Raw genomic sequence first — 25648 nt, 5'->3', positions numbered from 1 at the left:
AATCAAGAAAAAAAAAATGTCCTCATTCCAAACATTATAGAGCTCATTGAATTTCTGAATAAAGTTGTGAGAATTGTAGTTTCATATCCTTGGCCTTAGTGGGCATATTATTTTACTTAAAAACTCTCAAATGAACTAAATTTATAAAGGCCTGCCCAAGATTAACCAAATTTCACTCAGGTCAACAGGGGCAGTTTAGCATAGGTTATTTGGTTATTTCATGTTGAAAATATACTGCTGCAATTTTTAATGGACTGGATTGAAAATTAGTACACACGTGTTGTGGCCATTTCCATACAGCTAATTTGCACATCATATGCATTCTGTTGCAAATTCACTGGCTTGTGACAGTTAAGTTGTTTCACCTAAATATCTGATGGGAACGAATCAGATTTTTGAGAATCCATATATGAAGAAAATATTATTGATTTGAAAATGTTTTTTATTCGGGATATTCAACCAACTTCTATAATGTCATCAGGTGTCTGACGAGCCCCCTGCTGTGTAATTGGGTTTTTGGCATTAAGCCCTACCTGTCTGCCTCATTAGGTCAGCTTTTAGCAGCAGAAGGAAATCAACAAAAATGACAGGGTGCATTCAGTCTGTATGTGATTAGCTTCCTAATCAGCAGCCTACAGTTTTTTAACTGCATATTGTACCGACAACACCTTGTGTGTAAGAAATCCTTCATATACACCAGTGGTGTCAAACTCGTGCCATGGAGGGCCGTGTGTATGCAGGTTTTCATTCCAGCCTCAGATCTTGATTATATAATTAGTTAAATTATTTGCTGAATTAGGGATGCAGGTTTGTGCACAATGGTGACCCGACGTCTATGGTGACCCGCATTGTCTAAATAAAAATTTTCTTATATTCTGTGCTTCAATGCAGTTAAAGGCATATGGCTGAATGAGTAATTGGACTCAATTAAGGCAGCATTAATTGGTTGGAATGAAAACCTGCATACACACGGTCCTCCATGGCACGAGTTTGACACCACTGATATACACAAAACATTGGAAGTAGGGTTACCCGGTGCTACTGGATTAATTTAAATTAATTTCATTTCATCTGAATCCAAAATAATGTTTTAATCTTTCATTGGTGCTAACAGTTCTGCACAGAAGGAGACTGCAAGTGGTCTGCCAGTAGTGTGGCTCTATCCGGATCGCTATCTATCGTAGCTAGTACACACGGCCTCTGGCGTGTGTAACCTGCATATACAATTGTGTATCTTGCTACGGCACTAGTGTATAGGCGAGTGACCAGGGGGTGCAGATAACCTGAGTTCTAAATTTATGTTAGGACCCTGAAAATGCGAGGTGTGCAGTGGTAACAGTCAAAAAGTAAATCCAGGTAAAAGTGAATGCGGTTTATTTTGCAGCATGTGGAATGATAATAATAAACAGATGTAGAAGAGTGTGTGTAGTGAAATGGCTATATGCATATGCGTATTTTCGAGTCTCCCCGGGCCATTACACTTCTTTCATTAAATACAAGGAAAAGCCCGAAGTCATCAAATAAAGACACAATCATGACAAAACAGTACAACAATTAATCCTGCTTGGGCTATCTCTGTAAGCATATCACTCTGGGTTAACCTTTGTAGCTGAGACACAAACTTGTTCCCCATGTCATCAGCTTTCAAACAATACAAAACATGATTACACTGTATTATGGTAAACCTAAGTTTTACATAATGCTGATCTAATCAGATGTTTTGCAACTGAGCACTGTCTCTCTATCACACTTTCTGACTCCCTGTCAGCACAGTAAACAGGCTGTTTTCTTTTGGAAGTCTGATAAGGAGCTTCTGTAAACCACCTTACATGTGTGTGAAGGCAATTTGGAATGCTACTTTTGTACAGTCATTAATGCATTCAAAAGTCCCATTTTTGATTTGTTTATTGTTTGGTATGTCATTTTCTGTAAATTTTATTGTATAAATAGAAGAAATTACAGGAACTTTTTTTAAACTAGAGTCCATGTGTATGTGTGTGTGTTTGTGTCTGAAGGGGGGGGGGGGTTCATGTATAATGGAACCAGCTAAATATCTGAATCCTATGTTCAAAAAATGTCTAGATCTGGCGTGTTCTGTGAGACAGGTTCCGACACCAAGGCCCCCAGTACGCAGTGCGTTTGGAAGGCTTGCTGGTCGCGGAGCACCTCCATCTTTTGGCCCCACCCACTCTGGTGGACGCCAGGTCTTTTTTGGGCCCTCACCCAACTCCTCGGGCCCTGGGCCCCAGCGTTCCTTTCGGGACCAGGGCCGATCCCATGGACCCCCCAGCAAGCCTGCACCTGGTAGCCAGTCCCGTCGCTGATGGTTGGCAGCCTCCAGCCCCGCGTTTCTCCCTTCTCCATCTCACCCAATGGCGCCTGTGCACCCAGTGCCCATTGGTGCTCAGCAGGGTACAGGCTCCAGTTCAAGACCAAGCCCCCCCGCTTTCGTGGGATTATTCCAACTCGAGTGAGGGACGGGGCTGCTGCGCAGGCTCTCTCCGACAAAATTGCAGCGCTGTTGGAGAAAGGAGCGATAACACCCCTGCCCTCGGTGGCAGCAGGACAGGGGTTTTATTCAACCTATTTTCTCACCAAAAAAGGATGGAGGCTTCCGCCCCATCCTAAACCTGAAAGGGTTCAATCATTTTCTAAGACGCCTGCCTTTTCGCATGCTCTGCCTGTCCCGCCTCCTCCCATTAGTGAGGGATGGTGACTGGTTCACCTCGGTGGACCTGCGGGATGCATACTTCCATATCCCCAAACATCGGGATCACCGGAAGTACCTCCGTTTTTCGTTTCTGGGCAGGGAGTACGAGTACTAGGTCCTCCCGTTTGGCTTGGCCCTAGCTCCACGCACTTTCACAAAGTGCATGGATGCCGCACTGACCCCACTCCATCGTCGAGGAATTCGCATTGCGAATTACCTAGAGGATTGGTTGATCTGTGCCCCAACAGAAGAGCAGGCCGGAAGGGACACAGAGTCCCTGCTGGCCCATTTAGTTAGCCTGGGCCTGACCCTAAAAAAAAGAGCCACCTCATCCCCTCCAGAGAGAGGATCTTTTTAGGCCTGGTCCTGGACTCTGTGTCCATGCGGGCCTCTCTGACTCCAGAGCGGCAGCGTGTTTTGCGGGAGAGTCTGTCACCTGCGGAGCAGCAGGTGACAGTGAAGCGTTGTGGGAGGCTGCTCGGCCTGATGGCTGCAGCGGCCCAGGTCGTGCCACCTGGGCTGCTGCACATGCGCCCGTTACAGTGGTGGGTGGCGGCACACGGAGTGAGCCCACACGAGGACAGTCGGAGACTCCTTCGTGTTACTCAGGAGTGCCTGAAGGTGGTGGTCTGGCGGCTCTCGACCCCTGGCCTCAAGGAGGGTGTTCCCTTGGGGCCAGTGTGTTCAAGAGTGACTATCACCACAGATGCCTCCGAGACCGGCTGGGGAGCCATCTGGGAGGGTCGGTCCCTGAAAGGGTTGTGGAGCCCCCCATGGGCAGGGAGGCACATAAACCTTCTAGAAATGGAGGCACTGGTCCATTTCCTCCCAGTAGTCCGGGGCAGGCACATCCTGATTCGAACAGACATCTCCACCGCTGTCTCCTATATCAACCGACAAGGCAGTGTACAGTCTCTGACCCTGCATGTCAAGGCACACCAACTCCTGGTCTGGACACACGCTCAAGGTGTGTCCGTGAGGGGGCCTCCCGACCAGGGTGGATATGCTGTCGCAGGCCCACAGCCTGCTATGGCATCCGAACCCGGGGATTTACAGCCTGCACGTTTGGCCCCTGGATGGAGGTTGTTACGGGACCTAGATCCAGCGGTGCTAGGGACACTTCAGGCATCAAAAGCATCCTCTACGAGGGCACTTTATGCCCAGGAAATGGGGCAGGTTCAGCCGCTGGTGCCGGGAAAAAGGGTCTGACCCGGTCTTTTGTGACATTCCAGTCGTCTTAGCGCTCCTTCAGTCCCTCTTTGAAGAGGGGTTGGCGGAGTCTACGCTGAGAGGTTACCTGGCTGCCATCTCTGACTGCCATGAGCGTATCGATAGCCTGATGGTGGGTTCGCACCCCCTTGCCAGCCAGTTCCTCCGAGGAGCCAGGCAGCTTCGCCCACCTAGGTCAACCTTGCTCCCCTCTTGGGACTTACAACTGGTTTTGAATGCCCTCACCGAGCTGCCCTTTGAGCCCTTAGCCAGTCTCCTCTCCCTAAAAACTGCTTTCCTGCTCGTCATTGCCTCTGCGAGGCGCGTGAGCGAGCTACATGCGCTGTCCGTACACCCCTCCTGTTTACGGCTGGGTGACGGTGGCTCTGTGGCTTATCTGCTCCCTAAACCTGCTTTTCGGCCCAAGGTCCTCTCGCAGTCATACGTTTCTCGGCCTTTGGTTTTGGAGGCTTTTCATCCTCCCCCTCATGACTCCCCTGAGGAGGCCAGACTTCACTCACTGTGCCCTGTCTGGGCCTTGCGATCTTATGTTTCCCACACAGGGGCTGTGAGGAAAACCAACAATCTTTTTATTTGCTATGGAGGTGCTGCGCAGGGCCAAGCCTTATCTAAACAGCGTTTGGCCCGCTGGATTGTAGATGCAATTTCCATGGCATACAGCAGCACTGGTATGCCCCCTCCCACAGGTGTGGTGGCTCACTCCACTCGGGTGTGGCTGCCTCTTGGGCTTTATTTCGTGGTGTCCCGCTATTTGACATATGTGCGGCGGCTGGCTGGGCTTCATCCCTCACGTTTGCCAGGTTTTATCGCCTGGACGTGACGTCGTCTACGTTGCCTCCTCTGTCCTCGGGACAGCGGAGAAACCTTGAATATAATTTAAGATTCAGGGTGTTTTTATCTCCCAGTGGTTATTTTTACATTTGCTCCATCTAAATAATGTGTCCATTACTCCACTACATTCCTGACTGACTGATTTGCTATACTGTCGACCCATACAGTGTCGTGTTGACGTTTATTCATAGAACCGAGGTTACCTACATAACCATTCGTTTGTAGTCCTAAAACCAGGAAGTAAGTTCGCATTTTCAGCCAGATTCTCTCGGCACATTTCCAATGCTTTTTTCCCATAATGATTTCGTTTTCTGCCGAAAATAAGGTGTGTGTGTGTGTGTGTGTGAACGAAAGTCTAAGAGAGTTTCACTTTCACGTTTTTGTACTATGAGATACATTAGATCCATTAATATCTCAACCGTGGATTTCGAAGGTGTTATGTGATTTTAAAAAGTAAGTTGCTAACTAGTTGCTATATTGAAACTGCAATAATGCTGGAAACCATCTCTCTAGTTTCCATACTAGCCAGCCTGCACAAGACAACCGTTGTAGTTTCAATATAGCGTCATCACAATGTCAGTGATTATAATGGTAGAAATGAGGGTTTTTGGCATTTAGTACGGAATAGAAATACTATTACAAATCATTTTGTTCGTTGAACAAATACAGATACAAATACAAATTGTGGCATCTGCCTCCACCCTTATGATTTATAACTAGAGCCACACTTCTTTTTTTCTCTTTTTTACCGTTTTATATATAATCAAGCAGAAGTATTACGTTAAACGTGGGTTCAAGGTCATCGAAAGGCTTGCCTTCATCCATGCTGTGTAAAAGCTTTTATTTAAACCACCACATGAGGTAGTTCACAAACAAAATAACTGAGAATCTGTATAGCATTTACATTACACTCACTGCTATCCAGTGCAACGTACAACAAATTACATCATAGAATACAAAATGAAAACAGAATAGTTATATTGAATTGTATTTAAATTGCAATGTACATATATGAATCATAAAGGGTTAGATGTAATACGGCTGCTTATTTAACCAATTTGTTCCTAAGTACACTACTGTAGAAGAAAAGCACGAGAATCTATATCTCGCCGTAGTGTGTCCCCCTCCCAAGTAGTTGAAATGGTATGATCAAATATGACGTCAGCTGCAAGGTTGGACTCGAATGTTAGAACTGTGTTTTGCTACGTACTGTAAGTGTCGTATCTGTTTCAGCGTACTTTTGTTTTTGGGAAAGTCGTAATAATATTCATATCTTTTTCTTCAACTACCATAGTTTTTAATATTTTGGCTTTAAGTATTTACTAGAAGAATCTGCAAAAATGAAATGGATGTTTAAAGAGGACCATTCCCTGGGTATGATGGTTTAATTCTTATCTTATCTTATTTTTTGCTGCGATGATCACCATTTCCATTTTTTGATTCCAGACATTGATTTTTTTGCCTTGTTATTTTGCGTTGTAGAGGCCTAGCTCAAGGGGTGGCATGGCCAGACATATTACTTCCTCGCGTTTTCATACAAAATGCAAGTAGCCTACATGATCAGCTACGTGTTGACATTTTTGGTCGGGGTAAAATAAAATGGAAACAGCGAAAAACAGAACGCACGTACGTTTAGTGTATATAGATACGCAGTTGAAGTAAAGCGAAGCCCTATGTCACGGGATGTTTACAATGAGGTTAAATGTTAACTGGCTAGAAAAGCAGACAATTTAACGCTGTTCGGCCGTTCTAGAATCAGGCGCTTTCATAATATGGCTTCTGTCGTCAGTTGTGTCCACTCAACTGTGGTGTCGCAAATCACAAAAAACGAAATAAATACAAATGTGTCGTTTCAACACCACGTATTACAGATTGACTGAACAAAAGACTAAAAGCAACTTGACATAAGGAAGATTGAAAACAACAACACCCTTTCTCGGGTTTAGACGGAGCTAGAATTACGTGTGTGAACAAGATACATTGTTGCGTAAAATAAGCATTTGGAGATAGCCCGTGTGTTTGCGTTATAAACATCGATGGCCTCAATGAAATCCACAAACCGTAGAAACCAAGCAATTTAGTCAAGCCTGTAATCCCGCATACCCTGCACGCCTCAATGCTAGCAGGTGGAGCGAAGGAGTAATTTACTTTTTCTTCCATTACCCTTTTCTTCCCCGGACGTCGGACAGTAGATCCATAAGCTGTTATTCTTTTAAGGCAATGCCTAGCCTCGACCTCGTGATGGTGTTGTGATAATTTCTTAGGATAAGAAAATATAATAATTTAATGTAGCCGTGTCCTGGAGGGAGATCTGAGCCGTGTGGGGCCACTTTATCGGGCCACCGAAATGACTGCGGTGCACTATTAACTGCACTAGTGACCAATGCACAGCATAGGAACATAGTGGATGGTGGGGGTGTAAGGAGGTTTACTTGCATTCAAGTAAACACAGTTGTAAAGAACACAGCCTTTTGAATTGCAAAATCATTCATGTCAATTAACTTGCATAGTTTACACGGCATATTGTAAACAACAGGCATTGTAAAAACACTGCTTGAAATCAGTGGCAGTAAGCTTTGAGGAAGAAAGATATACACCAGGGTGTACTCACACAGATACATGCATGCATATATACATACAAACATACACAGATTGCTTGCAATGGCGGAACACATAGAATGCTAGAAACAAATGGTCAACAACTATAAGAGGGAAAAATTAAAGGTAGTGACATTTCATTATGGAGTCACAGGTATTGAATTACATTTCAGCTGATCTATGTGTTTTGGACACACAGAACAGCTTATGGTCACCATAAGACAGCAGACAGGCTGTATTTAAGTCTTTTTGTCCATCCAGACAAAGACACTGCAGTTGTACATTTCTATAGATGATAAACAAACAGTGTGCGACAGTCCAGTGTTTGGAAACACGTTCTGGGATTTGGGCTATGAAAGAGAGCTGTTGCAATGCCCGTTCTTTACATCGTGCATGATTTGTGTCAATAGAGTTGACAGATCCGTCCTTTGATAGAGCTGGAGGTACAGGTGGAGGATGCGAGGGGCAAATACTGTACCCCACAGATAGGATTTGAACCTGCCGCTCCCTGGCGTATCCTTACTAAATTCCTCTAACTCTGTCTTTCATAGAGCACCGATGTGTGGAGTCTGCAAAAATCCGCAACAAATACCCTGACAGGGTTCCGGTAAGATTGTGTGTGTGTGTGTATGTGTGTATGTGTGTTTGTGTGTGTGTGTGTGTGTGTGTTTGGCTGTCTTCCTCTTCCTACTGTGTTGCGTTTAAGAGTAAAAATTATCTGGTCTGTTTGGGTGGGAGGGATCCTCTGAAGGGAACCATCTGAGCTTACCCAGAGGCACAGAGAAGCACTTGAATGATCAGTGAATGTTTTAGCAACACATTCACCTGTGAGGGTGCGAATAACAGATAAGATAAAAAAAGAAAAAGATAATGTGGAAATTACAATTATTCACTTATGAGTGAGAAGCCTTCAGAAGCTGAGTTCAGCTGATGTTTTTATTAGCCACAGGAATTTAGCTTGCGTAATTGTAGATAGTTCTGGACCAGAGTGTCTGCTAAATATATAGTATAATACATGGATACTCAAATCTGGACCTCAAATCCAAATCCAGCCCTGGTTTATTTTCCCCCTTGGTAATTAACAAAGCAATTAGTGCTACTGATTGGTCAGACTCTATTCACACCTGACTTCCAGATAAAGGGAGGGTAGAAAACCAGCAGTTCTTGGACCTCGAGAACCGTGATTTGAGTAACAGGGGTATAATGTATATTATATCGAGTGTAATGTAATGTTTTATTTCGTGTACGGTGACCCTTTTTAAATAGTTTTCCCTTTCTTTACATAACCATTCTTTGTGGGCTGATTTCAGGTGATTGTGGAGAAGGTGTCCGGCTCGCAGATCGTGGACATCGACAAGCGAAAGTACCTGGTTCCTTCGGACATAACGGTGGCCCAATTCATGTGGATCATCCGGAAGAGGATCCAGCTGCCCTCTGAGAAAGCTATCTTCCTGTTTGTCGACAAAACCGTCCCGCAGTCCAGGTCAGAGAGCGGCCGCGTTTTCGCGCAAGAGAAGTAGTCTGCGAGTCCGTTCGGCTGTCAAAATGCTTTACGGGAGATTGCGAGCGCTGTTTTATGGCACGCGGCGAGTCCCGGCTAAAGCTAATTGATTTTATGGCAGCAGACGGCGCGGTTAGCAGCGTAATATGGAAAAGTGCACTTAGCCTCGGTCTCAGCGTTTCTCAAATGTCTGTGCAGAGCAGTCTGCTCCCTCCGTTCGCTTTTTGCAGATGTGAGAGTGCGGAGGTTACTTTTGTGGATTTAAATCATAGAGTACGTGGGGAGGCAGTGTAGCATAATGGTTAGGGAACCGGGTTTGTAACTCTGAGCGTATAATTTTGATTCCTTGGTGGAGTGCTGCTGTTGTACTTTTGTTGGACTTAACCTGAATTGCTTCAGTAAATATTCAGCTATATAAATAGATTGTATGGAAAGAATGTAAGCTTTGTAAATCAGTCTGGATAAGGTTGTACACTAAATTGATAATGAATGTGCACTAGACAGTGGCTTGTTTGCTGTTTTTCATCAAAAAGCCTGTGGACTTGAATAATATCTTTTTAGAATTGGGGTACTTGTTATAGGAAAAAAAAATAGTATCCAGAAATCCAAATGATTCTTCAATGGAAAGTGTGTTAATTTGAAAGGTCTGCTGAATAATGAAGTGTACTATTGAATCGTTAATCCCTTTGATTTCACTTATACATGATTCTGTGTCATTTTCCACTACCTGTATATGTCACATACAGTGAACACGGTGAATGTTGTTCACATTTTTTAATATTATCTGAAATTTGGAATTTTCTATTATTATATCACTGTTTTGCAATGGTTACTAAGGATGGTGAGGTAGTGAAAGTATTCCTGAGACTTACAGTAATGTCAGTTGTTAACAGAGCTTTCGTTAGCATATGGCTGTAAACACAAAGGACAGGTGACCTGCAGAGAGAGGTTATCTCCAGCCATCAAGTTTATGAGTGAAATAACTTGCCACTGCTCCTTGTCGCCCCCTGCAGCCTAACGATGGGACAGCTGTACGAGAAAGAGAAGGACGAGGATGGCTTTTTGTACGTGGCGTACAGCGGAGAGAACACGTTTGGCTTTTAAGACCCTCGGAGCAGCACAGCCTGACCCCTGGCTGACCACCGCCGCCCCGCCTCCCCCCTCAACCGAACGCCACACCACCCATCCCCCCCCCCCCTTCAGACAAGCTTGATTGTACTGTAGACAAACTTGTCGTTCGGAAGAAAGCAGAACAAGAGAATGATCCCCATATTAACCATATTATGGATGCATCTGTATCTCTTGTACTCTAATATTGTATTGAAGCTGTATCCATCGTTAGATTGTTTAAATTATGTTTAGTGAAGAACACGAAAAGATGGAGTGCCATTTTGTGTATACTGGGTCATGGAGGATTTTCTGTATTGGATATTTTTATTTCATTTTATTGTTATATAACAAATGTTTGTTTGTTTGTTTTACTGTTGTTTGGGGTTTTGTTTTCTTAAGATTATATTTTAAAGAATTTAATATTTGAAAGGTAAGGTAGCTGGATGACCTAACCAATAAAGAATAAATTTAAAATGTTTTCTCCTGTCTTTATTGTCTTTATGTTAATCTTATGCCTCTTAACATTGAATCATCTACACAGCCATGCTCCTATAGATTCTTCTCTCTGTGCAGACAGCTGACATGACAGTCCCTTCATTAGCCACACCCCCTACAATGCCCACTTCCGACACCCAAATGAATGTGAGGTGAGAATGAAGGTAAGCTATATACAGTGCAGTCTGTATATGGACAGTGATGTACTTTTTGTAGTTTTGGCTGTGTATTGGATTTGAAATGAAACTTAATATGAGGTTAAAGTGATGACTGTCAGCTCTAATTTGAGGGTATTTGCATCCATATCGAGTGACCAGTGAAGGAATTGCAGTCCTTTTTATACGCAGTTACCTCATTGTCCCCTTACATATCTAGAGAGTACACATGCTGGGCTTTGTTGAGAGACAGAGAAGGCAGACATATCCTGGGTGTGGTGGAGAACTAGAGCGGAAGAAAGAGCAAAGCCCTCATGCCTGGAATGACAGACAGGTCTTCATTTTAAATGGGAGCTTTATTGGTTTTATCATTACAACAGTACATCTTTACATCAGATAGACACCAGAATGAAGAAGAATGCTTTTGACTGGCACCAGATTATTGGGCATTCCATAACCTGCTAACCTACGCAAGCAATGCGGTGACACATGTCGTCCTTGAAACGGCAAATTATAATTAAACTGGAGGAATATTCCGTCCAGCCCAGGTTCAACAGAACAGCACACAACAAAAACATTTACACAGTGACACACAACATGCGAAAAAATGCACCACTGCACCCTCATATACACATATACGCAACAACATGTGCATTCCGCAATAAACAATAGCACACACTCATCATCAAACTAGCGGCACACATCAACAGTTACATATTGGCAAGTGGATAATATATCGACATGACTGAAGTGCTGTTGCTGCTGACACGTGCGCGCTCTCTCACATACACAAACACACATACACACACACACACAATGGACAGAGCGTGTTGTCCTGACCCTTGAGTCTGACCCTTGAGACGAGGCTGTGACGCGGGGGGGGGGGGACCCGTAGACTCCTCCCAGCATCCCGTCCGTGGTTCTACCCTGTGGTAGAACAGCATGGTAACCTACCATAGGGTAAAACCACTGGCGTGACGCAGGAGACAGAGGCACACAGAACCCAGCGCTGACACCAGGAGAGCTGGACGCAGATATCGCTGCGCTAACCATGTACGCGCACGCACACACACACGCACGCACGCACACGCACGCACACAGGCACGCACCTGACATACCGACCTCAACGCACAAAAGTACACCTGCACATGGACCACACACGTACACACACACAGTTTTAGCCCAATTTGGAATGTCCCATCACAACTGCTGGCTCATCCCATCCCGTCGCACTTGCCCCCCACAAAATGAGCGCAGCCAGCCAACTGGTTTTTTCCGCTCCACGGGCCACCAGCTGAGCAAACTGCAATTCCATTATTGGCCAGAGGTGGGCGATTATTATCGCTGGTGAGCAATGCCGCAGTGAGGAAAATCCCCTCTCAGCAATGCTGTGGCTAATTATATTTCATCCCTTGCGATTCCCGGTCACATTTAGGGCTGGGGTGGTTAAGATTTGATCCAGTCTGTAGCCTGAGTTCGGTGGATTTTTAATATGCATGTTTTTTGTAATGCAAAAAATATTTCATATACCATACATATGCAGAAACCATTGAACTAGAAATAAGTTCACTGTGCCTATCTCCTCTTAAGCTTTAAACTGCTTTCCAAACATTATCATTATGAGGTGTGCGTAGTACCACCACTCTATCATCTTTTGTAGGTTGGGGTGCAGGTGTATTAGCGTATTCATGCCATCTGACTGTCAATCTGGGAAAAAAGGGTTTTATTCAGCGATTCACATTTTTCTGCTGAAGAAAGAGGGTTTTATTAACATATCATTCATTTCTAACTTATATCCAAAGCTTATAGAAAATGGCTTTAGCTGGTCACCAGCTAGGCCCTGTAGTTCCAGGACTGGCTGGTAATAATTCACACCCCTAGTACTGTTGTTATTTTTTAAAATTAATTCTCGTAATGGCTTTCAAAAGACATTTTATAGACTTTCACTTACCATCTAATTCTTGAGGATCGGCTCTCTCTGAGAGACACACACATACACACAAATGCTCTGTGTCACGTGCACATTCACCGGACTTCCCTTCTTTCACACAAACTCACACTTGATGAGACTCACCCTGAATTCTGGGCTCTCCGGCTGCATGGTGAGCATATCATAATGAAGGTACAGATTAATGCTCAGCCTCCCTTGGTGCCTCCGTGAGAGACCATGAGTGTAGGCCACACAGCTGTGAATTACGCACCCCCACCAGCCCTGACCCTAACCCTGCCCCCACCTCTCAGAATGGAATGGCAACTCAGCAAATTTAACCCACGCTGGAAAACTACACACATGGTGGCCATTTATCAGAAATAAAATAAGGGATATAATCTGAATCTGTGTTATCTAATGCAAACAACGTAAAGGCATTTTATGATATGATGTACTGTAGTACACATAATTTTATGACACACAACAAAATTATACCTCATACTTAAAGAATATATTACATTTATTTTCATATTCATAAACAAATATGTTGCTTGGTTATGTTTATTCACAAATAAGTATACTTCAAATACTTTTGGGTTGATACAAAAATCATGACTCACCTGCATGGCTAGTAGTTTCCTTAACAGAAGACTTATGGTTGCCTCTGTATTCTGCTGGTGAAACTGGTCGCAGTTGAGAATAACAGAAGGGACCGGGATCCCAGTGGTGAATTTAGCAGCGCTGATCGAAAACTGACACGCCCTTGTGGCATTTCACTCAAACCCGTGCTGAACACGCCTCTGGCTCTGTCCTTCCTCCCCTGCTCTTTCTTCTGCCGTGAAATAAACGAGGGAAGAAGGCTTCATTCTTCTTTTAATTGTTCTTCTGAATCCTTTCAAATGGCTAAACAGTGCACTGCTTGCAGTAATGTTTCTTTCTTCATGGATGACTAACCATAGCTTCCTGGATTAAACAGACAACCAGTTGTGTAAACACAAGATCCATGGTTACTATCCCTTCTTCTTTGAAAAGAATGAAAACACCATTTTTAGATAAAGATAAGATAGCAGTGCTTCCATTGTTCCATAATCTCACTAATTGCTATTTCATGCAAAAGATTTTTTCTTGATAAGAAATTAAAAGATTATGTGCCTATTGCCAGTGTTTATCTAAAAGCTTTACTGCTTTGTGTGTTATGTCCTATGTCCTGTGTATCACATGAAAATATCAGAAAATATTTTAGAATAGCTCTTACTTGGAAGAAAATAATACCTAAATTAAAGATGGCCTACCTTGATGACACAGGAGCTCAAACTGCATAGAGCACATGCGTTTGTGTGTATATACATCACCAGACACGAGTGAGAGTAGAACGCAATGGGCGCAGTACAGCTGGACACAGAACCACAGACATGTTTTGCACCAAAGGCCTCCTTCCTGCCTGTGGTTCTGTCTCCGGCTCTACTGCAGACACTGCGTTCTTCGTGACCACACCAGCACTGTAGCTACAGCTGCCACAACAACCAGTAATCACCAGTGCCAGTAGCGGGCTAGCATCAGTGCAGTTCAAGCGCAGCATTTGTAATAGTACAGCAATGGTAGCAATGCTAATAGCAGAACGAGCCTCAGCACAACAGCATCAGAAGGAACACCAGCAGCAGTACTTTAAGATTGAGGGATGGGGCACTGACCTCAGGACGGGGATCATGCTCAGAGAAGCTCGAGGCCTGGGAAACGGAGCCCCATGACTCTCCCTTCTCTCACGGGTGCGTGGAGTGCCTGCATGGAGCAGGATGTTCCATGTGACGTTAGGGGGTTGAGAGGGATTGAGAAGTAAGAGGGGTTTGAATAATTACAGAGGGAAAAAAAAACCTGGACGTTCCAATGAGATCACAAACCCAATCCGTGACTCCGCCCATTCTTCCGCCACCCAACCTGAACTCCATAACCCCCCAGCCTCCCCCCCCCCCCCCCCCCCCCCCCCCCCCCCCCCCCCCACACCCTCCCACCTCCTGAAATGTACTGAGAAAGTAAACAAGGGAGCGTGATGTCAGAACGGACTGAGGCAACGTTCATATGCGCTCCAGACCGCTAACCCCTCCTGACAAAAGCACCTTTATTCGCCTTGCCCAGTTTCCCCAGCTCGCTGTGTTCCAAAGCTCTGCAGTCAGCGCTCCAGCCTGGTTAAGCAACGTGTGGCTGAACTGACATCAGTGTTTCATTGGTGATATGAAATCCTTTGGGCCTGCACTCCCACCTTCCCTTTCCAGAGCATAGTCTGGGCCTACGTTCATAAGGCACCTCAGAGAAAGTGTGCTGATCTAGGATCAGTTTTGCATTTCGTCTTATAATGGATACGGTTAGGATATGGACAGTGGAAACCTGATTCTAGATCAGCGGTCCTACTCTGAGGCACTTTATGAATACAGGCCCAGTTTGACTCCATTTGGGTGGAGTATCTGAAGCTCAGTCTGGTCCTGCAGACAGAGAACAGAGGCTCAGTTGTAGCTGGCAGAAAACCTACCGGCTCGGCTGTTGATCTGGGATTTTTGCCCACTTTTAGAGCAGCAACATACAGCAATACCCACCTCACAGTACACCACACAGAAATACCCTGTATTTATTTCAGACATATTTCTAGAACATATTTGAAATTACTTACATTACGGATTGGAGCAATACGCATACTCCCACACTGCCAAGTCCCTGGTCAGACTTGAGTTAATGTTTCAGTCTATGTGTCATGTACCAAATAGAAAGAAAAAAAAACGCTGGTCATTATTTACTGTGAGCCTCTTGGACTGTAATAGCAGTTGGAATGGTCTCCGGAACATTCCAACACGAGCAGACGCTGTGTGCAAGCAGGTACAGCGGCCGTCTTGCTGGCAGCTGAATAGCACATTTTTGTTAGCAATACACTGCTAACAAAACCTGCACAGAACAACTTTACTTATCTACCTGGGTGAAAATTTAAACTTATTTTAGAAACTTTAGCAGATCCTTAAATTCTCCAAAAGCTATAGCATTGTACATTTTTTTGGAGTGATTTTTTTGGGATGTTTTGTTTCAGGGCCGGGCAAGGAGGGCCACGTCCGCTTCTGGATTTTGTGCCGACTGCTGCTCTTATTGTATTAACCAAATTGTGTGATATCACATTTTAGGTGCATTTATTGCCAACTTAATGACTCCGCTGACTACAAAACGCTTTACTGAAGCGTATTCTACAACCACTACTTGCTGTTGAAAATCATTTTGGTAGGGTAATTGGAAACAACAACATGCATATACAATGCACACACCCTGGCTCTCCGGTTAACTTCTAACTTTCTTTGGATTGACTGACTCAAGAAGAAATATTGCCTATAGAATGTAGTGCCAATTAGCATTATAATCGTCAATGTTTTGCCAATGTGTCAAAGTCTCCACATAAAACAGAAATTACATAATAATTAGTATCATGTAGTATAATTGCATTAGTTCAGAAGAGCCATTTAAAAAGATGCAGTGAAGATTAATTTCTCAGAAGCACATTAATAAATTATTTCATGCTGTAGTCTCCATTTTGCTTGTTCTCTTGTATGTTTGTGGACATAAAAAAACACTGAGCACATCACAAGATGAGAACAAATTTTGCTTTATTGAAGTTCTTTTCATAGATCAAAGACAACAAAATGTTTCAAGTGCAATGCATATTTTATATTACGTTATATAACGGTCACAGGTTTTTACAAATGGACGGGTGGACGTCTACACTAGCGGACCCTGAAACTGAACTCCTCCTGATCCAAATTAGAGAGGAGCAAACCTATGGCACAGTGACTCCAGAGCCTGTCTAGAGGACAAAACCCTGAACTGGAGGACAGAGTGTCTGACAAAACCAACCCTGGCAGAATATGCAGGACCGTGAAGACTGGAGCACACTAAAACATATACAGCAGAGAACTGTGGGTACAGTGGAGAGAGGCTGTCTGTGCACACCTATACTTCACCGCCGCTGGTTCACTCCTGTAAGGTTCTTCAGCTGGGGGGAGGGGGGGGGAGCAGAATAAGTGAAAAGGAAGGGGGGGGGAGCAGGAGGAAGAGGGAGAAAAATGAGACAGTGAGATTTTTTTTAAAAACAAAAAAAAAAACACTCTAGGTAAGGAATGTATAGGCCACATTCTCTGAACCAATCAGGAGGCACTCTCACACACTCACAGTTACTGCAGCTCCCATGAGCCCCTGCACCACTGCCTCCCCGGTGGACTGCACCTGCAGGACCAACGGGCAGACAAAGTGAACAGAAGGTCTCAGAGCTCAGCCTGTGCAAACAGAAGCTACCTGTCAGCTCAGGTTGGCAAAAATAAGACAGCCTACAAAGGAAATGCGTACCTGCTTAGCTGTGTCTGCCATGTTCATCATATCCTGGATACGGTTGCTGAGGAACGCCCACGTGTCCTGGAAATCAGGGGAGGAGTCCTGCAGCATCACCAGCTCTGTGGTGTTGTAGATCCCCGTCAGAGCGGCCCGGCGTGTGTACCAGTTCAACTGAAAGAGTGAGAGAGAAGGACGGAGAAGCAGGAAGAGAGAGACAGACAAGAGAACGAAGGAGGGAAGGACAGAGGGAGAGCGCAAGAGACAAAAAAAGGAGAAGGAGAAAGAGGGAAATATGGAAAGAAAGCACAGAACGGACAGAAGAGAAGGTTAGACCGGCTTCTTCTACCCTGCGGTTAACTGAGGAATTGATTAATGAGTAAGTGACACGGACAAGGAGAGAGGAGGGTAAAGACAGGAGAAAGAGAGAAGGAAGAGCATGAGGGAGAACTGGACAGAGGTGGAGAGAGGGGGCACATTAAGGAGGAGAGGGAGAGAGGAGGAGGAGTAGTAACCTTTGAGGAGCCAGGCCGGATTGAGTGGAGGCGTTGATGGCCGGGGGAGAAGATGAAGTTAGAGGAGGAAGATTTGGACGCAGATTTGGACACACTCACGTCTGTGGAGCGGTCTCCGGCGTAGTACCAGATGTCATCGATCAGGGTGGACAGGTGCTTCAGGCTGTCGGGGATGTTGTGAGGGAGCAGCAGGATACTCATGGCCTGGGGAAAGCCAGAAGGCGGGGAAAGTCCACATTTTGAGTTTTAGGCCTTTACCCATGCCCAAGAACCAGGGCTCTACAGTGCCCCCATTTTAGGAGCAATTCCTAATGAAAACTGATGTGTGCTGATTGGAAAAATAATTTTGGTAGCACAATAATTTTTGGGATCTACAAATTTGGATGCATCAGTGTGCTGCTAACTTTTTCAACTTAGAAGCACATGAGCTCCTTGGAAAAAATGTTAGTGTAGAACCCTTTTAAGAACTGTAGAAAATGTACGTGTAGACAGACACGGTAAAAATGTTTACTTTTAGCAGGATGTAGCGGGAAGCGCACCTGTAGCCAGATGCGGTACCAGGCTTTCCTGTAGCCGGGCGTGCTAAAAGGTTTACCTGTGGCCAGATGCGGTACCAGGCTTACCCGTAGCCGGGCGTGCTAAAAGGTTTACCTGTGGCCAGGTGTCGATGTACGGAATTAGCATTCTCAGTCGGGCCTCCACAGCATCTCTCAGGAACTGTGCCGTGTCCTTGGGCCTGAAACAGACAGGAAGTTATGGTCTTAGCATGTGACACCAGCCTGTCTTCGCATTGTCCTACTTTCCTGCATGTTGACTTCATGCAGAATTTGACCTTCAGTTTATTGTCAAGTTCCAAACCAAAGTACTGATATTCAGCCACCCTGAACAATCACACCATTAATGTACATGGACGCAATGTGCACCTCGTTTGCCTCCAAAATAATAACCACACCCTTGGTTTTTTTCAAATTAATCTCTTGAAAAACTTTGGTCAACACCAGCCCACAAAATAAGACTTTTATTTTGAATCCATGCTTGGAAGTCTGGCTTGTGTTTAAGAGCCTGCCTACTGACTATTATACACTAACACAGGCTAAGCTCTACAATCAATTAATCAATTCTGAAAGCATGCAGAGGGCACAACAATATATGTCCTTTTAAATACTTAAATCAGCCGTTCTTCCATGACTTTGCAAGTGAAAATTTTTTCCCTTGATTGGTTTGAACAGTATTTCAGAGATTAATATGAAAAAAAGCCCAAAGGCAGGGTTATAATTTTAGGGCAAATGAGGTGGCTTTCCTTAAAGCCTCATTTTTCAAACAGTTCTGAACACGGTATTTAGAGATTAATATGGAAAAAACTATGTGAAAAATACCCATTTTGCATTACTGCTATTATTATATGAACAGAAATAGACGAATACCTAAACGATCAACTATCACTTGAGTTCACTTGATAGACTGAAAACTCCCCCCACCTCAACATTGGTGGCCTCAATGTCAATGTGTGCATGTTTAGAAATCAATGTTTGCGCACGCATATGTGTGTGTGTGTGTGTCTGTGTGTGTGTGAGTGTGAGTGTGTGAGTGTGAGTGTGTGCACGTGTGCGTGTATGTCTCTGTATGCGTTTAGTCGCTTACTCTGCGCGGCCCATCTGGATTTGGTTGTGTTCCTCAGCCAGGGACTCGGTCAGCTGGCTGTTACACTGTGCAATGAAGTGCAGGATCAGGTCTCCTGTCCCATTGGTGAACATGCCAGCCGATGCAGAGGACAAGCCCAGGCTCTGTCACGCAGCAGAGAGACAAGAAGCATGACAATCCAGCAATCTACCCCCCACCTTCTAACTTCAGCCCCATTACCCAAACCTCACCCCCTCACTGTAGATACATGTGTCTCTAAGCCACACCTCCTCCCACAAGCCCCACCCACTCACCTCAGCCCCAGCAGAGATGGCCTCCACAGACCACCCGTGCTGCGGGACAAACTCCAGCGCCGCGGTGAGGATGCGAACCTGCAGCTGCTCCTCCGTTTCATAGTCCTCACCCTCCTCCCCACTCTGGTCTGCATAGCTGCGCAGCCAAGGAGAACAAACACACACCGTCGCACAAAATTGAGAAGGTGACAGGTGCAGGGTTGGAAGCAAAGCTGCAAAATCTGTGTGTAACCACCCAGTAAACATCTACTAAATAATACAACACACTTTGACGCCACAAAGCTTTTGTTACACCATGGCAATATTGTCATGCTGCTGTAATGTCGCAGCTTCTGATTGGATACAGACTGGATTCATTAAATCCAGCATGGATGGCACCAATACTGGGCCACTGATCTGAACCAAGTCTGATTGGTTACACATGGTATCTCCATTCATAATGGAGTTCATGAAAACTCGATCTCCTATTGCTAATTACATCAGCAATGGGGTCAGTTACCTGCTATCTAGCTGAGTGCTGACCTTGTATTAGGCTTCTGAGACTCCTCCTCTGGTGCAGATGCGGCTTGCTCGGACTCAGATGGGTGAGCCTGGTAATGTTGGTGGTAGGAAGTGGACGAGGAAGACGAGGAGGAAGAAGGGTCAGTGTGATCAGATTTGGAACTGTCCTGTAGCAGCAGAGCAGCTCGGTGAAATCCGCGGCGCCCGACGCAGCATTGGGGGCTGGTGCCCACCGGAACAGACACTGGAGTGGAGGGCAGAATCGAAGATCAAAACAACTTCGTCAAAAGTACCAGAAGACAACTCGACTCTGTGGGGTCCACCATAGACATATATACATTAAGTCAATAGCCGCATACCCACATTTCCTGAACTGCGGGACGATGTGTGCTCATTATCACTCAAGAAACGTTATGGAAATTATTTTGAACATTAACATTGAACATTAGACTAAGATCTGTAAAGTTATTTCTGTAATTTCCGTACAAGTCTCCTACACATGAATACACTGAGAATTTGCAGGTCCTAGCTATAACAATTAATGTTAGATTAACTAGCTTTCGCTAAAACATTCACATTCCCAAATTAGATATCATAGCTAGCTAACTTGCAAAGGACAGACGGAAGACAGATCCAGAAATGGCTATAGCCTAGCTAAACAGCGAACTCTACTGATGTTTGTCAGTTCAGCCTCCTCATCTGTGAGCTAGAATGTTAGCGTACTTAACCCAGACATTATGTCAATACAGCTTTAGCTAGCTAATGTCTGCCCTTCAAAATCACCTTCCTGCACTAGGTAAGAAGCCAACACCCTCACACATTCGGGGCACTAAACTCAGACATCAGCGCTAAAGCTATAATTAATGTTACCCCCAAAAACTGTCTGACTCACCGCTACTGAAACAGCGCAGGGCCCGTCCCACTCGAAGTCCTCTGAGCAGCACCGCCATAACGTGCAGCAAAATCAAAACAAGAAGCAGCTAGGTCGCTTGCTAACAGTTTTTCTCCGGCGCATATGAAATACGTCAGTACTTCTGCACGTCGTTGCCATGTTGACAGAAAACCATTATTTATGGGGAATTTGTAGCCCATAACTGGATATATATATATATATATATATATATATAGTGGATTCAGCAAATGTGGGACATCAGTAGAAGTGGGACACTTAAGCTTTGCATTACTCTTCTATGTACGAATCAACAGCCAAAAAAAAAAAAAAATTCTTGAATTGTTGCTACAATAGTTACTGTCATTCAACAATTGTTTTTATAGGACTGACGTCTTTGCAGTGGGCGTGGTCAGTAAAAAAGTTTTTGATCCTAGTTTTTCTCCTATTGAATCTACCAAAAAGTGTCCCACATTTGCTGAATCCACCCTATATATATATAGGGTGTGTGTGTGTGTGTGTGTATGCAGCGTGTGTGTGTATATATATATATATATGTGTATATATATATACACACACACACACACACAAATATTTCACTGAGTTGCCAAAGAAGTAAGGCCTCCCAACATGTTCTTATAGTTATAGCTTTTACACATTATAAATAACTTTTTGAGAAGGCCAATGACAGGCTGCCATTTATTGCCACCCACAAAATGAAAACACTCAACTGCAGTCATTAGTCCAGAGGCGGTACACTTCAATGAGTTATGACAATTCACCATGAATTCTTTTATACTGCAGCATTGTTTACGATAGATCACTGCCAAAATAATAATAAACACTGCCAAACTGAATTGTGTTCATTCTGTCATTACAGAAACGACCACCATCCTAAAAAACAAATCACAAACCCTAAAATTACCATAATTAGACAACAGCAATAGTATCAATTATGAACCATGTCAACATTGTGTATTACAGCCATACAAATGCCAAACACCATAATTAGTACTGGGTGATAATGCAAATACATGTGTGCTAATAAAACACACACACACACACAGTACATATAGTCCCCCATTTCAGGGCATTATTATATTTGGGACAAATGGGGTCACAGGTGTTTCTGACCAGCCATGTGTGTTCAGTTGCTTCCTAAGTTCAAGTATAAGACAGTAAGAGAGCTTTCAGTATCAAGTTTACAGTCTAGCCTTGTGATTGCCTTTGGAGTCTGTTATTGAGGACCAGAGTTGTTCCAATGATGCCCTGAAAAGGGGAGACCATTTATTTAAAAAGTGCTGTAATTTCTACATGGTGAAACCATAATGTATGAAAATACCCTTAAATAAAAGCTGAGAATCTGCACTTTAACCATACTGTATGTTAATTGTCTGCTTACAAATCTAAAATTGTATTGTGGAGCACAGCCAACTCAAGGGGAAAAAAGACTTAGTCCCAAACATTATGGAACTCATTGTCTGCGTGTGTGTATATTTAAACTTATAAATAATGGTAAAATGAGACCTGCAGTCTACCTTCATGAGCAATGTAATATAGTCCACACAATACAGCTCAGCTGGTGTACTGTTGAATAAGCAGGGACTGATTTCACACTGATTGCAAGTATACACTTTCTTGAACTGGCAAAAGATTGCAATAGTATATGTATTAGACAGTGTTGGGAAGAACTTTTTAAATTGTGAGAAAACAGGAAATAGAACATGATTTCAAAAATACTGCATTTCAAATCCATTCATTAAAAGAAATTGAAAAGTGGAAGTGGAGACCTCTAGTGAAAGGTGTTGGGACATCTGCACTTCCATGTTTACCTAAATGGACATACGTGAACAGCAAAATAGTTTAATTTGCCAATGATGCAAAGAAGGAAAGGAATAGGGGGACATTGTTAAAATAAATGTAGCATAGCCAAATGTTAAGTACTGTGTTCACTGCCCAGTTCTGAGCACCAGAGCAGGGACATGCAAGACCCTTTAAATGTACACAACCGAGTTCTACACTATTGGATGCACTATAGATCAGGGCTGGCCAACCCTGTTCCTGGAGATCCACTGTCCTGTAGGTTTTATACTACATTGCAGGCATTTGGCAGACGCCAAATCCAGAACGACGTACAACAAAGCGTATAACCATAACCAGAAAACAAGTGTGTTGAAATCCCTAGAGAGAAGTGCCGTTCCAAGTGCAGGGAACAACCGCATAGTTCGTTTTCATTCCAAAGCACACCTCATTCAACAATTAGAGATCATGTTGAGCTGCCCATTAGTTGAATCAGGCGTGTCAATTTAGGGATGAACTGAAGACCTATAGGACAGTAGATCTCCAGGAAGAGGGTTGGGTAGCCCTGCTCAAGACAGAAAGAAAAATGACAAACCTTTTTAGGCTAAATGCTCTGTTCATGTTAACAAATTTATTACCATTTCTTCTGTTAAATACAATTTTGACTCTTGGTTTCTGGCTATAGCGCTCAAACTCTACTGTATCGGCGTGATAGAAGTCTGGTTGTGAAGAAAATAAGACCTTATTTAAACCATAGGAAACCATAGTGAACTGGCCTGACCCTGTCACATGTACTCCAGTGTTACCTGGGTGACGACCTTCACTGTGTCACCTGCCCTGATTGAGCTGAACAGGCTGATGCCTCCCTTTCTCACCACATGAAACACTGTCAGCAGTCTATCAGTCAGACTGGATAACACAAGAACAGAATGTAAAAAAAACTAAAAATAACTACTCTACTCTGAACAAGGCTCTGTAGGACACATGTCTTCATAAGACAGAGTTGGGCAATTTTACTTTTAATGAAGCAGTTGGAAAAACAGTTTTGTAGTTAAGGGGAGCCGGATGAGTCATGTCCAGTCGCAGCTGTGGTGCAGAGACACAGTGAAGCCTGCCAGGTCAGGGGTTAAGGGTCACTAGTCACTGACAAAGGGATGCAGAAAAGTCCATTCTGATGTCGCCAATACTGGGGTCAAAGGTCAGGTTATAGGACACAGCGGCCTGTCCATCCCCAGAGCTGTCCCAGGGAGAGCTGAAGAAGTATACACCTTGTTTTCGGTGGGGGCTCCATTCACAGGTTCCCTGTGGGTGTCAGGAAACATCACAATGTGACTGTCAGACATAACAATATGACCCAGACAAAACACCATATCAGACATAACAATCCGACCCATAGAAACATTGTGCCACACAATGTTATGACCCAGAGAAACACCATATCAGACATAACAATACGACCAAGAGAAACACTATATCAGACCTAACAATACAACCCAGAGAGACACCAAGTCACACGTAAAGACCCAGAGAAAAACCACAGCAATGCAAGGTGCTTTAGTGTGCAGTTTTTACTGTGCCAGTCAACACACAGGGTAAGCAGACAGAAAATGCATATTTTTTCTCTTCTTACCGAGATGTAATGGCACAATCCAAAGAAACGACAACAAGAATCAGAATAAAGTAGAATGAATAGCAGAAAAATTCCCCTCCACCCACGGCTGAATGGTTTCGTGAGTACCTGCTCATTGATTGGCTTGGTCAGACCCATGCTCACTGTGATGTCATCGGTCAGCTGGTATTCCATCCACAACACCACTCCATGGCAACAGCCTCTCCTTCATATGAAATCAAGAGTGAGGATGAAGATGTCTAGCAGGTATTAACATAATTTATGTCCGTGTCATTATCAACAATTGTGAAATCAGGTCCGCACAGCATACAGTTAATATCAGTAAAAAATGGTAATAAGACAACTGAGGCAAGTAGCAGGAATTTGTAACGTACACCTCGGATTAAATTAGGAAAAACACAATTGAAAAATAAAGCCCAATCACATCAAGAATAAAAGCTTTCACCTCACGAATGGTGACGATCCCTGGCTGTTGAGTGGCTGATCAGGAACGCACTGTCGAAAGTCAAAGGTCATGACAGGGAGGGGCTGGGTCAGAGCACGGCAGGGGTACTCCCACAGAGGGTGAGGCTCCGCCTCACGGGATTCCCTAAAGTCCAGAGAGTTCTAGGAGACAGGAGAGGAGAGGGGGAGAATGAGATGGAGGACAAAAGAGTTTCACAGCAGGCTGCTGAATCCACCTCAGCACCCCGTCACACTACCATTTAACCTGACGTAGTTACAAGCACACAAGCACTAACACCTTGCCCCCCAAGAATATACTTATTTTAAAATCAAGAGACAAAACGACAGGTGCAGAGACAGAAACTGTTACACAAATAAACAAGTTTAAATAGCACAACACTGTACATTAGCTAAAACAGCACCATGCAGTGCCACGTAGCAGTTGTCCTGATTTTTAATTGGTAAACACTATTTCTTCCTCCTAGGTTCACTGATCATAAAAAAAAACCATCCTATCAAAAACAGAACGTTTCCACGTGCCCACGTGTAAAGGTCAGAGGTCAGCTCCTACCTGGATCATCTCGTCCATGGGGCGGACGTCGAAACCTTCGCACGAGCCGCACGGAGCTCTGATTCTCCAAAGGTCCTGAAAGGTGAGGTAAGAAGGTGAGGGCGGGACAGGAGACAGGGACAGAGAGACGCGTGTAAACATCAGCTATGAAACGTGACCCCGCAGACTTTCTCTTAACGCTCGGAAGTCTCGGACCCGCTCTCCGTACCAGGAATTCTACCCCTGCCATCCAGAGCGTGGCGCTCTGGGGCAGGATGGTGGCGTCGGGTCGTAGCAGGGGGCTCAGGTTGGTCCGGCAGTACCAGAAGAACAGGGAGTGCCAGGGCAGCAGGCTGGTGCTGAAGTACGGCTCTCCCAGCAGCACCGACACCTGCGGCACACTCGGGTAAGTACAGACCCACGGCGGGCACGGGCACAGCAGGCACATAAGAGGCAAGTACGTAAACAGCAT

The 25648-nt window shown here is 44.4% G+C and overlaps 3 protein-coding genes across 5 annotated transcripts in view; 1 reads left to right on the top strand and 2 right to left on the bottom strand.

Moving 5' to 3' along the window:
• The first annotated feature begins 5928 nt into the window (after window positions 1–5928).
• On the top strand, window positions 5929–10458 carry LOC118226795 (gamma-aminobutyric acid receptor-associated protein-like 2). Its single transcript, XM_035416699.1, has 4 exons — window positions 5929–6145; window positions 7921–7976; window positions 8680–8852; window positions 9884–10458. The coding sequence occupies exons 1-4, from the start codon at window positions 6112–6114 to the stop codon at window positions 9972–9974; spliced, it is 354 nt and encodes a 117-aa protein (XP_035272590.1). The 5' UTR covers window positions 5929–6111; the 3' UTR covers window positions 9975–10458.
• Window positions 10459–16177: 5719 nt separating this feature from the next.
• On the bottom strand, window positions 16178–20900 carry LOC118226811 (ubiquinone biosynthesis protein COQ9-B, mitochondrial-like). Of its 2 annotated transcripts, none has more exons than XM_035416728.1 (9): window positions 20756–20900; window positions 19885–20107; window positions 19363–19498; window positions 19070–19212; window positions 18080–18164; window positions 17429–17632; window positions 16932–17087; window positions 16758–16811; window positions 16178–16581 (listed from the first exon to the last, which is right to left on the bottom strand). In XM_035416728.1, exons 1-9 carry the CDS (start codon window positions 20811–20813, stop codon window positions 16546–16548), a joined length of 1095 nt encoding a protein of 364 aa, XP_035272619.1. In that variant the 5' UTR covers window positions 20814–20900; the 3' UTR covers window positions 16178–16545. The 2 variants fall into 2 exon arrangements, with proteins under 2 accessions (XP_035272619.1, XP_035272620.1); XM_035416729.1 differs by having other exon boundaries at window positions 17528–17632.
• Window positions 20901–21495: 595 nt separating this feature from the next.
• Window positions 21496–25648, bottom strand: part of prmt7 (protein arginine methyltransferase 7) — a 10545-nt gene continuing 6392 nt past the window's right edge. For both annotated transcript variants that reach the window (XM_035416601.1, XM_035416600.1), the window contains exons 13-17: window positions 25406–25567; window positions 25198–25272; window positions 24628–24788; window positions 24291–24387; window positions 21496–23854 (exon numbers count right to left, since the gene is read on the bottom strand). In XM_035416601.1, coding sequence (XP_035272492.1) covers window positions 23693–23854; window positions 24291–24387; window positions 24628–24788; window positions 25198–25272; window positions 25406–25567 — 657 coding nt within the window. In that variant the 3' untranslated portion in view covers window positions 21496–23692. The remainder of the gene's footprint in view (window positions 23855–24290; window positions 24388–24627; window positions 24789–25197; window positions 25273–25405; window positions 25568–25648) is intronic.

The sequence above is a fragment of the Anguilla anguilla genome, chromosome 5 (assembly GCF_013347855.1).
Source record: "Anguilla anguilla isolate fAngAng1 chromosome 5, fAngAng1.pri, whole genome shotgun sequence".
Classification (NCBI taxonomy): domain Eukaryota; kingdom Metazoa; phylum Chordata; class Actinopteri; order Anguilliformes; family Anguillidae; genus Anguilla; species Anguilla anguilla.
The sequence above is the reverse complement of the archived record's forward strand: the minus strand, read 5'-3'. Positions and strand labels throughout refer to the sequence as shown.

Bases quoted from the DNA above. Each gene is read 5' to 3' on its own strand.
- LOC118226795 (XM_035416699.1), top strand. From the start codon at position 6,112: ATGAAATGGATGTTTAAAGAGGACCATTCCCTGG. The intron at 7,977-8,679 runs GTAAGATTGTGT...GGCTGATTTCAG, and splicing joins AATACCCTGACAGGGTTCCG to GTGATTGTGGAGAAGGTGTC. The intron at 8,853-9,883 runs GTCAGAGAGCGG...CGCCCCCTGCAG, and splicing joins AAAACCGTCCCGCAGTCCAG to CCTAACGATGGGACAGCTGT.
- LOC118226811 (XM_035416728.1), bottom strand. From the start codon at position 20,813: ATGGCGGTGCTGCTCAGAGGACTTCGAGTGGGACGGGCCCTGCGCTGT. The intron at 19,213-19,362 runs GTGAGTGGGTGG...GCTGCGTGACAG, and splicing joins CCATCTCTGCTGGGGCTGAG to AGCCTGGGCTTGTCCTCTGC. The intron at 18,165-19,069 runs GTAAGCGACTAA...TGTCTGTTTCAG, and splicing joins ATCCAGATGGGCCGCGCAGA to GCCCAAGGACACGGCACAGT.